General features: G+C 47.0%; 1 protein-coding gene across 2 annotated transcripts in view; it reads right to left on the bottom strand.

Moving 5' to 3' along the window:
- Nucleotides 1-2,690: 2,690 nt before the first annotated feature.
- BFSP1 (beaded filament structural protein 1) overlaps nucleotides 2,691-14,131 on the bottom strand; it is a 38,867-nt gene continuing 27,426 nt past the window's right edge. For both annotated transcript variants that reach the window (XM_027559676.1, XM_027559677.1), the window contains exons 6-8: nucleotides 12,759-12,979; nucleotides 6,052-6,137; nucleotides 2,691-4,080 (exon numbers count right to left, since the gene is read on the bottom strand). In XM_027559676.1, coding sequence (XP_027415477.1) covers nucleotides 2,846-4,080; nucleotides 6,052-6,137; nucleotides 12,759-12,979 — 1,542 coding nt within the window. In that variant the 3' untranslated portion in view covers nucleotides 2,691-2,845. The remainder of the gene's footprint in view (nucleotides 4,081-6,051; nucleotides 6,138-12,758; nucleotides 12,980-14,131) is intronic.

Here is a 14,131-nt window from a genome sequence, read left to right as displayed (position 1 = left end):
AAGTGGGATAGGCTAGCCCTTTGTACCTGAGAGAGGGTACCTAGCTTCCAGAGGAGTTGATTTCCATTTGGCTGGGAAGGGGCCACCGGCTCTGACAGAGATTGGAGTTGGGTGCACTGAGCAGGGCAGAGCCCTGTAAGTGACTCAGCACCAACCTGACCTCACTGGGAAGGGCGGGGGAGGTCAGGGGTGGAGGAGGGCAGAGGTGGGGAGAGCAGAAGAGGGGACTGTCTGTGCACCCTGGAAGTGCAGCCTGAGACCTGGGGGCTTGGCCTTGCGAAGCAATGACCCCTCATCCCCATGGGTATGCAGAAGGACAGGCCAAGCCCTCCCCTTAGCTTCTCATTCCAGAGAGTGCCAAGCACATCAACCCACCCCAGTCATCAGTATCACCCTTCCTGTTACTCAGGCAGAGTGAACTAGGCTTCTCTCTTAGCAACCTGCTTCCCCCTCCCTCCTCACTACTCTCTGCAGCCCCAGCCTTGGCCTTGATCTCAGGCTTTGAAGGTGCTGGATTCAACGTGATGGCTGATTCATTGGGTGATAGGCAGTTTTCCCCCAAGCTGCCTGCCTCAGTCTGGAGTGGATCATTCTGGCCTCATAGGACAGCAGACCAGGAGGCATTAACCCCTGCTCTGCCAGCATGTCTGTCTAGGACCAGAACCCAGGATTCTGGAAATTTTTCTCTCCAAGGTGGCACCAAAGGGAGCCTTGTGGAGGGCTTTGGCCACTCCATATACTTCCTCATTCTCACCCAGGCCATCCTGGAAATACTTAATCTGAATAAAAGCAGTGTCCCCTGGCCCGCCCCTTTTTGAACACAATTGCCACCTTATGTCTATACTTTCTAGAGCCACCTGTGCCTTCTGCACACTTTCCCCTGCCATCTGCTCCCAGGGGTCAGCCCCCACCTTCAGCAGAGATTTATACCTTTCCGAATACTCACACAGGAAGCCAAAGCCAGCACAAGCTGGTGCCGGAAGTTCAGAGGCTGAGACAGGCCTGGGTAGGAGCTATTTCAACATTCCAGTTGTCCCATCCTTCCGGGTGGCTGGCGGATGGGGGCATCTCGGCAGTGTGGGGTGGGGGGCCTGAGCATGGGGTAGGAGCTTTCTAGGAGGGGCCTTGACCAGATGAGGCTCAGCAGGATCCCCCCCAAGTTGGTGGTCCCTCCTGCACTTAGTCCTGTCTTGAAGGTGCTGAGGGAGAGGGTGTAATTTATGACACTATTAATCTTCTGTAATGATGTGTGGTTGTCTTGCCAGATTGGAGATGCAATAGTCCATTTCAGCACATTTATTCACTGTCTACAATGTATTTTGGAGCATCTACATGGAGAAGGAGTAATTTCTTATTTGGCTAAGCAAAAAAATACTTTTGGACTATTAGCAGAAAAAAAGAGATGCCTATAGGCAACACAAAAATGTTTGTAAAGATTCTGGTTTCAAGTAATTTCTGTTTCCTAGGATGTGACACTGCAGATACCCGAGTGCACATTTATGCACAGGAGAATACACATATGTGTATTATGGGACATTATATTATGATAATTGAGATCATTAATAAACTTGTAAACTCTCCCTTATCAGCACTGCACTCTGCCTGGCACACACACAGAGTATGTTCAGTAAATGTGCATCTGTGCTCAGTCGCTCAGTCATGTCTGACTCTTTGCAACCCCATGGACGTAGCCCTCCAGCCTCCTCTGTCCATGGAACTTCCCAGGCAAGAATACTGGAGTGGGTTGCCGTTGCATCTCCATGTGATCTTCCCAACCCCAGGATCAAACCCGCCTCCCCTATGTCTCCTGAATTGCAGGCAGATTCTTTACCGCTTGAGCCATCAGGAAAGCCCCTCAGTAAATGTTAGGCGAGTTCATTAATTAACTGCTGAACAAGGAACTGTGTGGTGACATTTGATTCTGCTTTTGCAGCCCAACCCAGGAGTGCAATCTCTGAGTGAGAAACTCTTAAGTGACTCAGCCAGGACACAAGGCACGTGTGCTATGCAGGCGGCCCTGGCACCCTGCTTCTTGCCCATGACCCCTATTGCTTCCATGCATCTCCACGCCTGGCGTCCAAAAGCCCACCTGCACCTGTGATTCTCGGTTGAGGGCTGTCCTGGGCCCTCCCTTCTGGCCAACAGGGGTTGGTGGATCAACACCCAGCTCCCACACCCTCGGGCAGTGTAACTGAAGACCGAGTTCCGCCCCGTCTCCTAGAGCCCCCAGGTATGGGGGCTGAGCGCCAGCAGCCCACAGTGCCAACCCACCTGGTAGCGCCTCTCCTCTCTGATGCCCTGCTGCCTCCACCTCCGTCTCCTGCCCTCCTGACGCTTCTTGGGACCACGTCCCCAGAAATGACATCAGATCCTTGCTGCAGGGTCAGCTTCTTGGGGAACCCAAACTGAGACAGACACATTTAATCACCTGACTTCTAACAAAGCACCCGTCATGCAATCGTGTGCTTGTGCCTGAAATGCGGTGAAAACAAGCCGAACCATCACCTGACATGTTTCAGGTGTGAAATCCAGACTCTGATCCTCTAATGAGCCCCGTGATGCCCCAGGGCAAAGGGCTCGTCTACTTTCTTAAATGAGCTCAGCTCAGTGGCCGTTAGCAGGGCACCCCTGTCCTGAGTGAGGCTGGCCCACCTGCAAGCCCAAGGCCCCTGTTAATCAGACAAAGGATGTGCAAGCAAATAAAACATTTTAATTAAGGCTTCATTGGTAAGCCAGATGGGCCAACCATGATCTAATCCAAAGAACCTTGTACCCTTGTAGCCTCTGTTCTAAAACATCCAAGCACGTGTCTACAGGGGCCTAGAGGCACCTCCTCCCGGTTAGCTCAGGCACTGGAGGATCCCTTCTCTCCCAGTTTCTTCTTGTTTGCCTTCGTCTTTTCAATCATGGTCTCCACAATGACAGCAGTCTCTTCGTACGTCTGGATGCTCTCGGTGGAAAACTTCTCTATGGATTCCATCACCTCCACCTTCTCATAGGCCAGCTTCCTGGGAGGGCTTCTCGCCAGCCGGCTGCCGCTCCGAGCCCCATGCCCCTCGGACCCACCCAGAATGACCTGAGGCCCTTGAGACCGGGGTGTAGACGGCCCCTCCGGACCAGGCGCCACCATGGGACAGGGCCCTCTGGCCCCCTCCTCCTTCTGGTCATCCTGTTTCCCCTGAAGCCCCTTCAGTTCTTTGGCATTTTTCTCATCCCCTTTGTCTGCAGGGTGCGGGGTGGGGGGGCGTCCATCTTCTTTCTCCTGCAGGGGCCCCTCTTCCTCCTTCAGACCTTCTCCTTTCCCCTCAGGGGGCTCCCCTTCCTTCTTCACACCATCTCCTTTCCCTTCAGGGGGCCCCCCTTCCTCCTTCACACCGTCTCCTTTCCCCTCAGGGGGCCCCCCTTCCTCCTTCACACCGTCTCCTTTCCCCTCAGGGGGCCCCCCTTCCTCCTTCACACTGTCTCCTTTCCCCTCAGGGGGCTCTCCTTTCCCCTCAGGGGGCCCCCCTTCCTCCTTCAGACCATCTTCTTTCTCCTGGGGGGGCCCCTGTCCCTCCTCCAGAGGGGGCTCAGGCTGCTGGGGAGAGGGTTCCACGCCGCTGTCAGGAGGCACAGAGTCGTCCCCCTTAGACACCACCACGCCCCCTTTGGCTGGGACAGAGAAGACACAGAAGCCAGGATCCACGAAACTGCCATCTCCGGAGACCATCACGTACCGCCCTTTGGTGTACAGGTCGGCGGGGGGCTCGGGTTCTTTGGGGCCTTTCACCTTCTCCTTGATCATCTTGCCTAGTTTCTCAAAGGCTTTGCTTATCTTGCCTCCATCTGGGACATCCTCCGGAGCCCCTTCCTGGGTCGGGGGACTTGCTTCTTCATCTCCTGGTTCAAGCTTAGACTCGCCCTCTTCTTTGATTACCACCCGCCCCGGCTTCATGTCCTCTGGACCTCTCAGCAGTGTCTCTTCCAGAATTTCATCTGCTCTGTCTTTTGCTACCATCTCCTTTTTCCTCGGAAGGTTCTTGGGGAGGCCTTTGAGTCTTGGTTTCGCCGCAGTTATATCCTGCACAGCCCTGGTGAGATCTTTGAAAAAAGAAAAAAGGAGGTGGGTGCAATGAGTAAAGGCCAATGAAAGAGGAAGAAAAAGTATTTGTTGAAAAATACATGCCTAGCACTGAGGTGGGGTTTCCTGGTTGGCTGGTTGGCAACAGGTAGGATACATGGCCCACACTGAGGACCCAGCCCTGCCGGCCGCTGTGTGACTTTGGGACAAGTCACTTGGCCCCTCCGGGTTTGCAGAGCAGAGGGGAGGCCCCCACAGTTCCCTTCCTACTGGGTACAACTTACTGAGATCCGTGTTTCTCCTGCAATAACATTCTGTGGGAGCAGGGCCTCTGCCCCACCCCAGCACCCTCACCTCGAGGTCACAGGGGACACTTGGATCCAGACCAGACCAGGAAATCCAGTCCAGGGAGTCACTGTCACCTCAGGCTTCCCCAAAGGAGCAACTCAGAGTCAACCCACCTTCCTCTGATGGGTTTGGAATAGCCTCCAGGCACACCCTTGTCCCCCTGCACCCCAAACCAGATAAACACCGCCACTCCTTGCTCACCACCCCCTTCCTCCTGTGGAACAAGAGGAAACGATGCCCTTAAACCCAGAATGGGAATCCCCTGGGCCAGAGGCCACATTCACTGCTTCAGACCAGCCAAGAGGAGAAACTTAAAGTTTCAGAAAACACAAAGTTTCACCCTGTCTCATCCAAAAGGCAGGCTTTTAGTTCCAGGTGGCACTGGTGGTAAAAAAAAAAAAAAAAAAAAACCCGCCTGCTGTTGCAGGAGACATAAGAGACACAAGTTCGATCCCTGGGTCAGAAGGATTCCCCTGGAGGAGGGCAGGGCAACCCACTCCAAAATTCTTGCCTGGAAAATCCCACGGACAGAGGAGGCTGGCAGGGTAGAGTCCATGGTGTCGCAAAAGAGTCAGACATGTCTGAAGTGACTTAGCACACACACACACATCTGAAAGGCTTTCGAGATTTACTAACACAGTGATTTTTTAACTTTTTAACCCCAAAGTCTTCTCCAGCTACCCTCCTCCCTTTGTTAACCAGAGGACTTGGGTTCACAGAGCCAGGGCATCCCACAGGGGTGACCCTCAATGACAGAGCAGAGTGAGCAGGCATGGCGGTGCAGGTCATGAAGCCACGGGGGAGGGACACAAGGGGGACATGTCAAAGCAGGTGTCCAGAAGCAGGTGCAGAATGGGGTACTTGCAAGACCAGTTGCTGAATTTCAGGGCCTGCTGTTCAAAACTGTGAAGAATTTCCAGACTGCGACAGTAAAGCATCAAGCCCAGCACCCTGCACACAGCTACGGGCCCCTGGAGCCAGCCTGGGTGTCTGGGGACCCCTGCCCCTTCTCCCATCTCCACAAAGCCCTCTGAGCTTTCTGAGACCCTGGGATTTGACGGCACTGGAAGCCAGGCTTTCCTTCCTCCGGGCACCGTTCTGTTCGGTCCTGACTGGGGAGACTGAGCCATGAGTGGACATCTCACAAGTGCGGGAAACCGCCACAAAGGACCAAGTGTTGAAGGCAGAAGCTCCACTGCCCACCAAGCTCTTCCTGCTCAGCTTTGAACGGAAGAGAAAACGAACAAAAGTTGAGCATCTACTCTGCTCCTGGTGCTAGATTAAGCACCTTTGCTTAAAAGAGTTCATTTCACTGGGGGAGGGGGAGGGTAGATAGATACATTTCATTATCTACTTCTCGCCAAAGTAAATGTTAATTGCGATTTTCCTCCCCAGTTAAATGCCTCACGCTCATGGATGGTGGCCTCTCGTGTGGCCTGACTTTCTCCTTGTAAACTTTTAGACTCAGTCACTCGGCACCAGTGGGAGGACATCAGCAGAAAGAGAAAGGACCCCACATAAAAGCACTGAATTTCCAGCTGGATCGGAAGGGAGCATGAATGTTACATTTGGAGACAAAGTCGCTTGATTTTTTCCATTTTCCTAGGACAGAAAAGTAGAACAAGCCAGAGTTGGGGACTCACCTTTCCCACCGTGCCGAGGGCTGAGGGAGGCCCCATGGCTCGCAGTGTACAGGGTGATTGGAGTTTCAATGAAGGCAGAGCTCAGCCTGACAGGAAGAACCAGAAAGAGGGAGGTCACCATCGTTAAGTCATCAAGGCAAACAGAATGGGGTTGTGGGGTAAGAGGGAGGCTCTAGTGTCCAGCAAAAATGAACAAGGCTTCCTCTAGATCCAACAGCTCAAGAATCACAAATGTACTCACACATTGCATGATGATGGGAAAGTCATGTCATAAACTGTGAAACACACATAAAAAATGGTAAGGTATAAATGACTGATAATCTAAATATGCCACTTTTCTGTTGAACAGGAGTTCTCTGTGTTTTCGGGTTTTTTGTAAATAAGAGAGGGTTTCCCAGGTGACTCAGTGATAAAGAATCCACCTGGCAATACAGGAGCCGCAAAAGACATAAGTTTGATCCCTGGATGGGAAAGATCCCCTGCAGGAGGCAATGGCTACCCACTCCAGTATTCCTGCCTGGAGAATTTCATGGACAGGGGAGCCTGGTGGGTTACAGACCTTAGGGTCTCAAAAGAGTCAGACACGATTGAGCATGCACACCACCCCTAAAATAAGAGAATGGCCAGCCCAGGATAAATTATTTAGGGCAACCAGCATATGATTCTCCAACTTGTTTTTTAAAGAATAGTTTCTATAACCAGAGATAGCAGGAAGATAAAAGCAATTGAGACAAAATGTAAACAGCTAGTGAATCTAAGAGGATTCAGAATTTCCTTGCTCTGTGCCTGCAACACTTCTATCAGTGTGAAATCATATCAAAATTAAGAGTTCTATATAAACACACAAAAGAGGTACCCAGTTACCTTTTGATGAAGTCCTGCCTCCAAAACAAAACTTTTCACAAAGACATTTAAATACCAGTTCAAGACATTTTGTATATGTGTGCATGAAGCATTCACTGTGACATAAATATAATTGAGTTCAGCACAATACATTGACCGGAACTACAGAAAACAAAAGAAAATCTTCCTTTTCCTGCAACACATTAGAGCACTCATATACCAAGACAGAGCCCCAGAGAGAGGACAGAAGTGTCCCTGGGGGAACACCTGGGTGTTTCTCTTTTATCTCAATCTAAACCCCCCAAACACACTCACACATTGCATGATGATGGGAAGGTCAATCATAAACTGTGAAACACACATAAAAAAATGGTAAGGTAGAAATTGCTGATAATCTAAATATGCCACTTCTTTGTTGAACAGGAGTTCTCTTTGTTTGGGGGGCTTTTTAAAATAAGAGAGGGCTTCCCAGGTGGCTCAGTGATAAAGAACCCGCCTGCCAATACAAGAGCCACAGGAGATGTAAGTTCAATCCCTGGGTTGGTGGAAAGATCCTCTGGAGAAGGCAGGGGCTACCCACGCCAGTATTCCTGCCTAGAGAATCCCATGGACAGAGGAGCCTGGTGGGCTAGGCTGAACTGAAGAATCTCCACTTAATAGAGAAGCAGAGTCCTTACACTGGGAGGCTGGCCTCAATCCATTCTCCACACATCTAGGGCTATAGGTACACAGGTGGATACAGTCATATATGTAGGCATGGGTACGGATAGGAATAATGGAGACACCATTGTAGATGTGTATGTACACAGAGACAATGCAGGTGCCAATGGTTTATACATGTACATGAAGACGACGGAGGTGTAGACAGTTTATGCATGTACATAAAAATAATGGAGATGTAAACAGTTTATACATGTACATAAAGATGACAGAGACATGGACAGTTTATGCATGTACATAAAGACAATGGAGGTGTAGACAGTTTATGCTGCTGCTGCTGCTAAGTCACTTCAGTCATGTTCGACTCTGTGCGACCCCACAGACAGCAGCCCACCAGGCTCCTCTGTCCCTGGGATTCTCCAGGCAAGAATACTGGAGTGGGTTGCCATTTCCTTCTCCAATGCATGAAAGTGAAAAGTGAAAGTGAAGTCGCTCAGTCGTGTCCGACTCTTAGCGACCCCATGGACTGGAGCCTACCAGGGTTAGGGTTAGGGTTAGGACGTGTACATAAAAACGATGGAGATGTCGATAGCTTATATATGTACATAAAAATGACAGACATGTATACAGTTTATACATGTACATAAAGATGATGGAGATGTAGACAGATGAAAACCATGGAGGTATAGGGTTAGTAGAAGGAAAGAAATCTTAAAAATTAGGGCATAAATAAATGTAAAAGAAACAAAAGAGACCATAACAAAAATCAACAAAGCCAAAAGCTGGTTCTTCAAGAAGATAAATAAACTTGACAAACCATTAGCCAGACTCATCAAGAAACAAAGGGAGAAGAATCAAATCAACAAAATTAGAAATGAAAATGGAGAGATCATAACAGACAACACAGAAATACAAAGGATCATAAGAGACTACTATCAGCAATTATATGCCAATAAAATGGGCAACTTGGAAGACATGGACAAATTCTTAGAAAAGTACAACTTTCCAAAACTGAACCAGGAAGGAATAGAAAATCTTAACAGACCCATCACAAGCACGGAAATTGAAACTGTAATCAGAAATCTTCCACCAAACAAAAGCCCAGAGCCAGATGGCTTCACAGCTGAATTCTACCAAAAATTTAGAGAAGAGCTAACACCTACTATCCTACTCAAACTCTTCCAGAAAATTGCAGAGGAAGGTAAACTTCCAAACTCATTCTATGAGGGCACCATCACCCTAATACCAAAACCATACAAAGATGCCACAGAAAAAGAAAACTACAGGCCAATATCACTGATGAACATAGATGCACAAATCTTTAACACAATTCTAGCAAACAGAATCCAACAACATATTAAAAAGATCATACATCATGACCAAGTGGGCTTTATCCCATGGATGCAAGGATTCTTCAATATCTGCAAATCAATCAAAGTAATACACCACATTAACAAATTGAAAAATAAAAGCCATATGATTATCTCAATAGATGCAGAGGAAGCCTTTCGACAAAATTCAACATCCATTTATGATAAAAACCCTCCAGAAAGCAAGAATAGAAGGAACATACCTCAACATAATAAAAGCTATATATGACAAACCCACAGCAAACATTATCCTCAATGGTGAAAAATTGAAAGCATTTCCTCCAAAGTCAGGAACAAGACAAGGGTGCCCACTCTCACCACTACTATTCAACATAGTTTTGGAAGCTTTGGCCACAGCAATCAGAGCAGAAAATGAAATAAAGGGAATCCACATTGGAAAAGAAGAAGTAAAACTCTCACTGTTTGCAGACGACTTGATCCTCTACATATAAAACCCTAAAGACTCCACCAGAAAATTACTAGAGCTAATCAATAAATATAGTAAAGTTGTAGGATATAAAATCAACACACAGAAATCCCTTGCATTCCTATATACTAAGAATGAGAAAACAGAAAGAGAAATTAAGGAAACAATTCCATTCACCATTGCAACAAAAAGAATAAAATACTTAGGAATAAATCTATCTAAAGAAACAAAAGACCTATATATAGAAAACTATAAAACACTGGTGAAAGAAATCAGAGGACACAAATAGATGGAGAAATATACTGTGTTCATGGATTGGAAGAATCAATATAGTGAAAATGAGTATACTACCCAAAGCAATCTATAGATTCAATGCAATCCCTGTCAAGCTACCAATGGTATTTTTCACAGAACTAGAACAAATAATTTCACAATTTTTATGGAAATACAAAAAACATTGAATAGTCAAAGCAATCTTGAGAAAGAAGAATGGAACTGGAGGAATCAACCCACCTGACTTCAGGCTCTACTACGAAGCCACAGTCATCAAGACAGTATGGTACTGGCACAAAGACAGAAATATAGACCAATGGAACAAAATAGAAAGCCCAGAGATAAATACATGCACCTATGGACACCTTATCTTTGAAAAGGGAGGCAAGAATATACAATGGAGAAAAGACAATGTCTTTAACAAGTGGTGCTGGGAAAACTGGTCAACCACTTGTAAAAGAATGAAACTAGAACACTTTCTAACACCATACACAAAAATAAACTCAAAATGGATTAAAGATCCAAACATAAGCCCAGAAACTATAAAACTCCTAGAGGAGAACCTAGGCAAAACACTCTCCGACATATATCACAGCAGGATCCTCTATGACCCACCTCCCAGAATATTGGAAATAAAAGCAAAAATAAACAAACGGGACCTAATTAAAATTAAAAGCTTCTGCACAACAAAGGAAACTATAAGCAAGGTGAAAAGACAGCCTTCAGAATGGGAGAAAATAATAGCAAATGAAGCAACTGACAAACAACTAATCTCAAAAATATACAAGCAACTCCTACAGCTCAACTCCAGAAAAATAAAAGACTCAATCAAAAAATGGGCAAAGAACTAAACAGACATTTCTCCAAAGAAGACATACAGATGGCTAACAAATACATGGAAAGATGCTCAACATCACTCATTATCAGAGAAATGCAAATCAAAACCACAATGAGGTACCATTTCACGCCAGTCAGAATGGCTGCTATCCAAAGTCTACAAGCAATCAATGCTGGAGAGGGTGTGGAGAAAAGGGAACTCTCTTACACCATTGGTGGGAATGCAAACTAGTACAGCCACTATGGAGAACAGTGTGGAGATTCCTCAAAAAATTGGAAATAGAACTGCCATATGACCCAGCAATCCCACTGCTGGGCATACACACCAAGGAAACCAGAATTGAAAGAGACACATGTACCCCAGTGTTCATCGCAGCACTGTTTATAATAGCCAGGACATGGAAGCAACCTAGATGTCCATCAGCAGACGAATGGATAAGAAAGCTGTGGGTACATATACACAATGGAATATTACTCAGCCATTAAAAGAATACATTTGAATCAGTTCTAATGAAGTGAATGAAACTGGAGCCTATTATACAGAGTGAAATAAGCCAAAAAGAAAAACACCAATACAGTATACTAACGCATATGTATGGAATTTAGAAAGATGGTAACAATAACCCTGTATGAGATACAGCAAAAGAGACACAGATGTATAGAACAGTCTTTCGGACTCTGTGGGAGAGGGCAAGGGTGGGATGATTTGGGAGAATGACACTGAAACATGTATATTATCATATGTGAAACAAATTGCCAGTCCAGGTTCGATGCATGATACAGGGTGCTCGGGGCTGGTGCACTGGGATGACCCAGAGGGATGGGATGGGGAGGGAGGTGGGAGGGTGGTTTAGGATGGGGAACACATGTACACCCATGGTGGATTCATGTTAATGTATGGCAAAACCAATACAATATTGTAAAGTAAAAAAAAAAAAAGAAAACCATGGAGGTATAGACAGTTTATACATGTAAGTAAAGACAATGGAGATGTAGACACTTTATGCATGTACATAAAGACGATAGAGATTTACATACTTATGTGGAGATGAGGTGCAGGCTTAGGTGATAAAGATGTAACTATAACCATAGATAATGTAGACACAGGTGTATGTAGATACAGATGTAAGTGATATAGACGTGGATACAGATGATGTAGATGTGGGTGGAAGTAGAGATGCAGATGACATAGAGGTAAGTGCAGGTGTAAATGTAGGTGATGCAGGCATCAGCATAAATAACAGAAGTGCTGAAGATGACGCAGCACAGAAAATGCAGATGTGGGGTAGACATACATGTAGATGATCCAGACAGACGTAGATGGCAGAGTAGGTGTCAGATGTCGATACAGATGATGTAGGAGTAGGTGATGTAGAGGCAGGAGTAGGTGTAGATGATACAGATGTAGGTTAGGTGATGTGGGTGTAGCTACAGATGACGTAGAGAACGCAGGCGTAGTGTAGATGTACACATACAGACGCTGTGGACACAGATGTGGACATAAGTATACGTGTAGGTGCAGACACGGTCACATAGATGAACACGGAGGAAACAGAGAGTAGCTGATGCAGGTGTAGATGTGAATGAGGCTGAGACAGAGACAGAGACACTTGCCAGCAGACTTCACATCCCAATCCATCGTGCAGAGGAGATCAGACAGCCTGTTGGTAGCCACAGTACTGGCAGGCCAGGTGCTCAGAGTCACCATGGCAGCAGCAGTAATAACACCAACCTCTCTGAGCACTGGTCCAATTCCAGGTACTGTGCAGGCATCTCACCTGTAGCATCTCAATAACCATACCTGGTCATCCTTTCAGCTAAGACATTCCTGTCACCAGAAGCCTGTGGAGCTAAAAGGCACCTTGACATCCAAACACTCCCACAGTCATCTTCATCACCTCTCCCCTCCCCCCACCATCACTCACGCCAGAGCCCACATCTCTGTTGCAAACCCATTCATCCTCTGCCTCCCCCACTAGCATTCCAGCCCCATGAGGTCCTGGATTTGGGGGTCTCTTTCTGGTGGCTCAGACGGTAAATAATCTGCCTGCAATGGGTCGGGAAGATCCCCTGGAAAACAGAATGGCTACCCACTCCAGTATCCTTGCCTGGAGAATCCCATGGACAGAGGAACCTGGCAGGCTACAGTCCAGGGCGGGTCACAAAGAGTCGGACACGACTGAGCAACTAACACTCACTTTCCTGACACATTCCCTACAGCCTGGAACTTGCACATGGAAAAACGTGGAACAAGTAAGTGTTTCTGTGCCCATGGGCTCTGCCCACCCTGACCCCACCTGTTGCCTTCATTCTCGATGATGCGATGATACCGGTCCAACTCGTTCCTCAGGGTCTGCTGGACGACCACCAGCTGCCGGCAGTCATAGGATGATCTCTCCAGGCTCCTCTCTGCCTCTTCAATCTCCTTCCGCAGGGTGTCTATCTGCTCGTTGTAGAGCTGAATCTCATCATCATAACACTCGTGGGCGTCTCTGATGGCTTGTTCCAGGGCCGCAGTCTGCGGGCAGAGACAATAGTCACAAGAAAACCCAGCCACCCTCTCCCTGCAGACACAGACACAGCAGGGGAGAATCTGGACGGCGTACCCAGTTGTATTTGTTTTGTTGGTTTGTTTCTCTGTCCGCAGAGAATCTTAAAGCCACAGAAGGATGTGACAACTGAACCCCTTCCCCTGATGCTTGTATCAGCACCCCAGGAAATCAGCCTGTAGCGGAGCCCCCGACCCAAGGCAGTAGGAAGATGAGAAACTCAGAAAATAAAAACTGCCATCCCTGGACTAACATGTACAACTCCGAGTACATTCTTCGTACTTTACTGAGTTAGCATGAAAAAGTAGTAAAAAAAAGAACATGGACTAAATAGATAAGATGCTATAATAATAAAAAGGGGGGGATCTCCTTGATCTTATTCAATCACTACGGCACTTTAATTTTCTCCTGATTTCTGACCAGTAGAGTTACATATATGTTTTGATAGCTAAAATGTGTGTGTTTGTGTGCGCTGGCACTTATGTAAAATAACTTCAGAGAAACGCTATTTATATATTAAAGCAGGACAAGTCAAAATTAAGGTAGGAAAATGAAAAGAGGTTCCTCGTCTTCACTTTTAGAGCTATGACAACCCACAAGCAGCCATAAGCTTCTTACTTATTTATAAGCAAACTTATTTACAAGCTCAGTACAAGCTTGCTTTCCCACAGAGAAAAGATCTAACAGGCGTAGCCAGTCCTCAAAAGCAAAATAAAACATGTAGACTGAAACCCACTTCATCTGGAAGAGCATTTGTCAAACTTCAACACACATATGAACCACCCCAAGGATACGGTTTTGCTCAGATTCTGGCTCAGTAGCTCCAGTGGGACTGGAGGGGCCGGGTTTCTAAGTGGCTCCTCCACAATGCCCGTGGCTGTGGCTCTGGTCTCCGGGCCACATTCTTTGAGTCGTGGGGAACTAAGCAAAAGTCTGAATCTATCCTCATGTATGTGCATCACAGGATGCCTGACACATGCAGCTTAATGAACACACTGGACAACATGGAGGGTGACTGTTCCTGAGAGCCTGACCCTTCACTATGTACAGATAAGGTCATGAGAAACAGAGATGGGCAGGAACTGTCCCAGCCTCGAGGAGGCTGAGGAGACAGGACACCT

Source organism: Bos indicus x Bos taurus, chromosome 13, assembly GCF_003369695.1.
Source record: "Bos indicus x Bos taurus breed Angus x Brahman F1 hybrid chromosome 13, Bos_hybrid_MaternalHap_v2.0, whole genome shotgun sequence".
NCBI lineage: Eukaryota > Metazoa > Chordata > Mammalia > Artiodactyla > Bovidae > Bos > Bos indicus x Bos taurus.
This window is presented reverse-complemented; position numbering and strand designations above follow the sequence as displayed.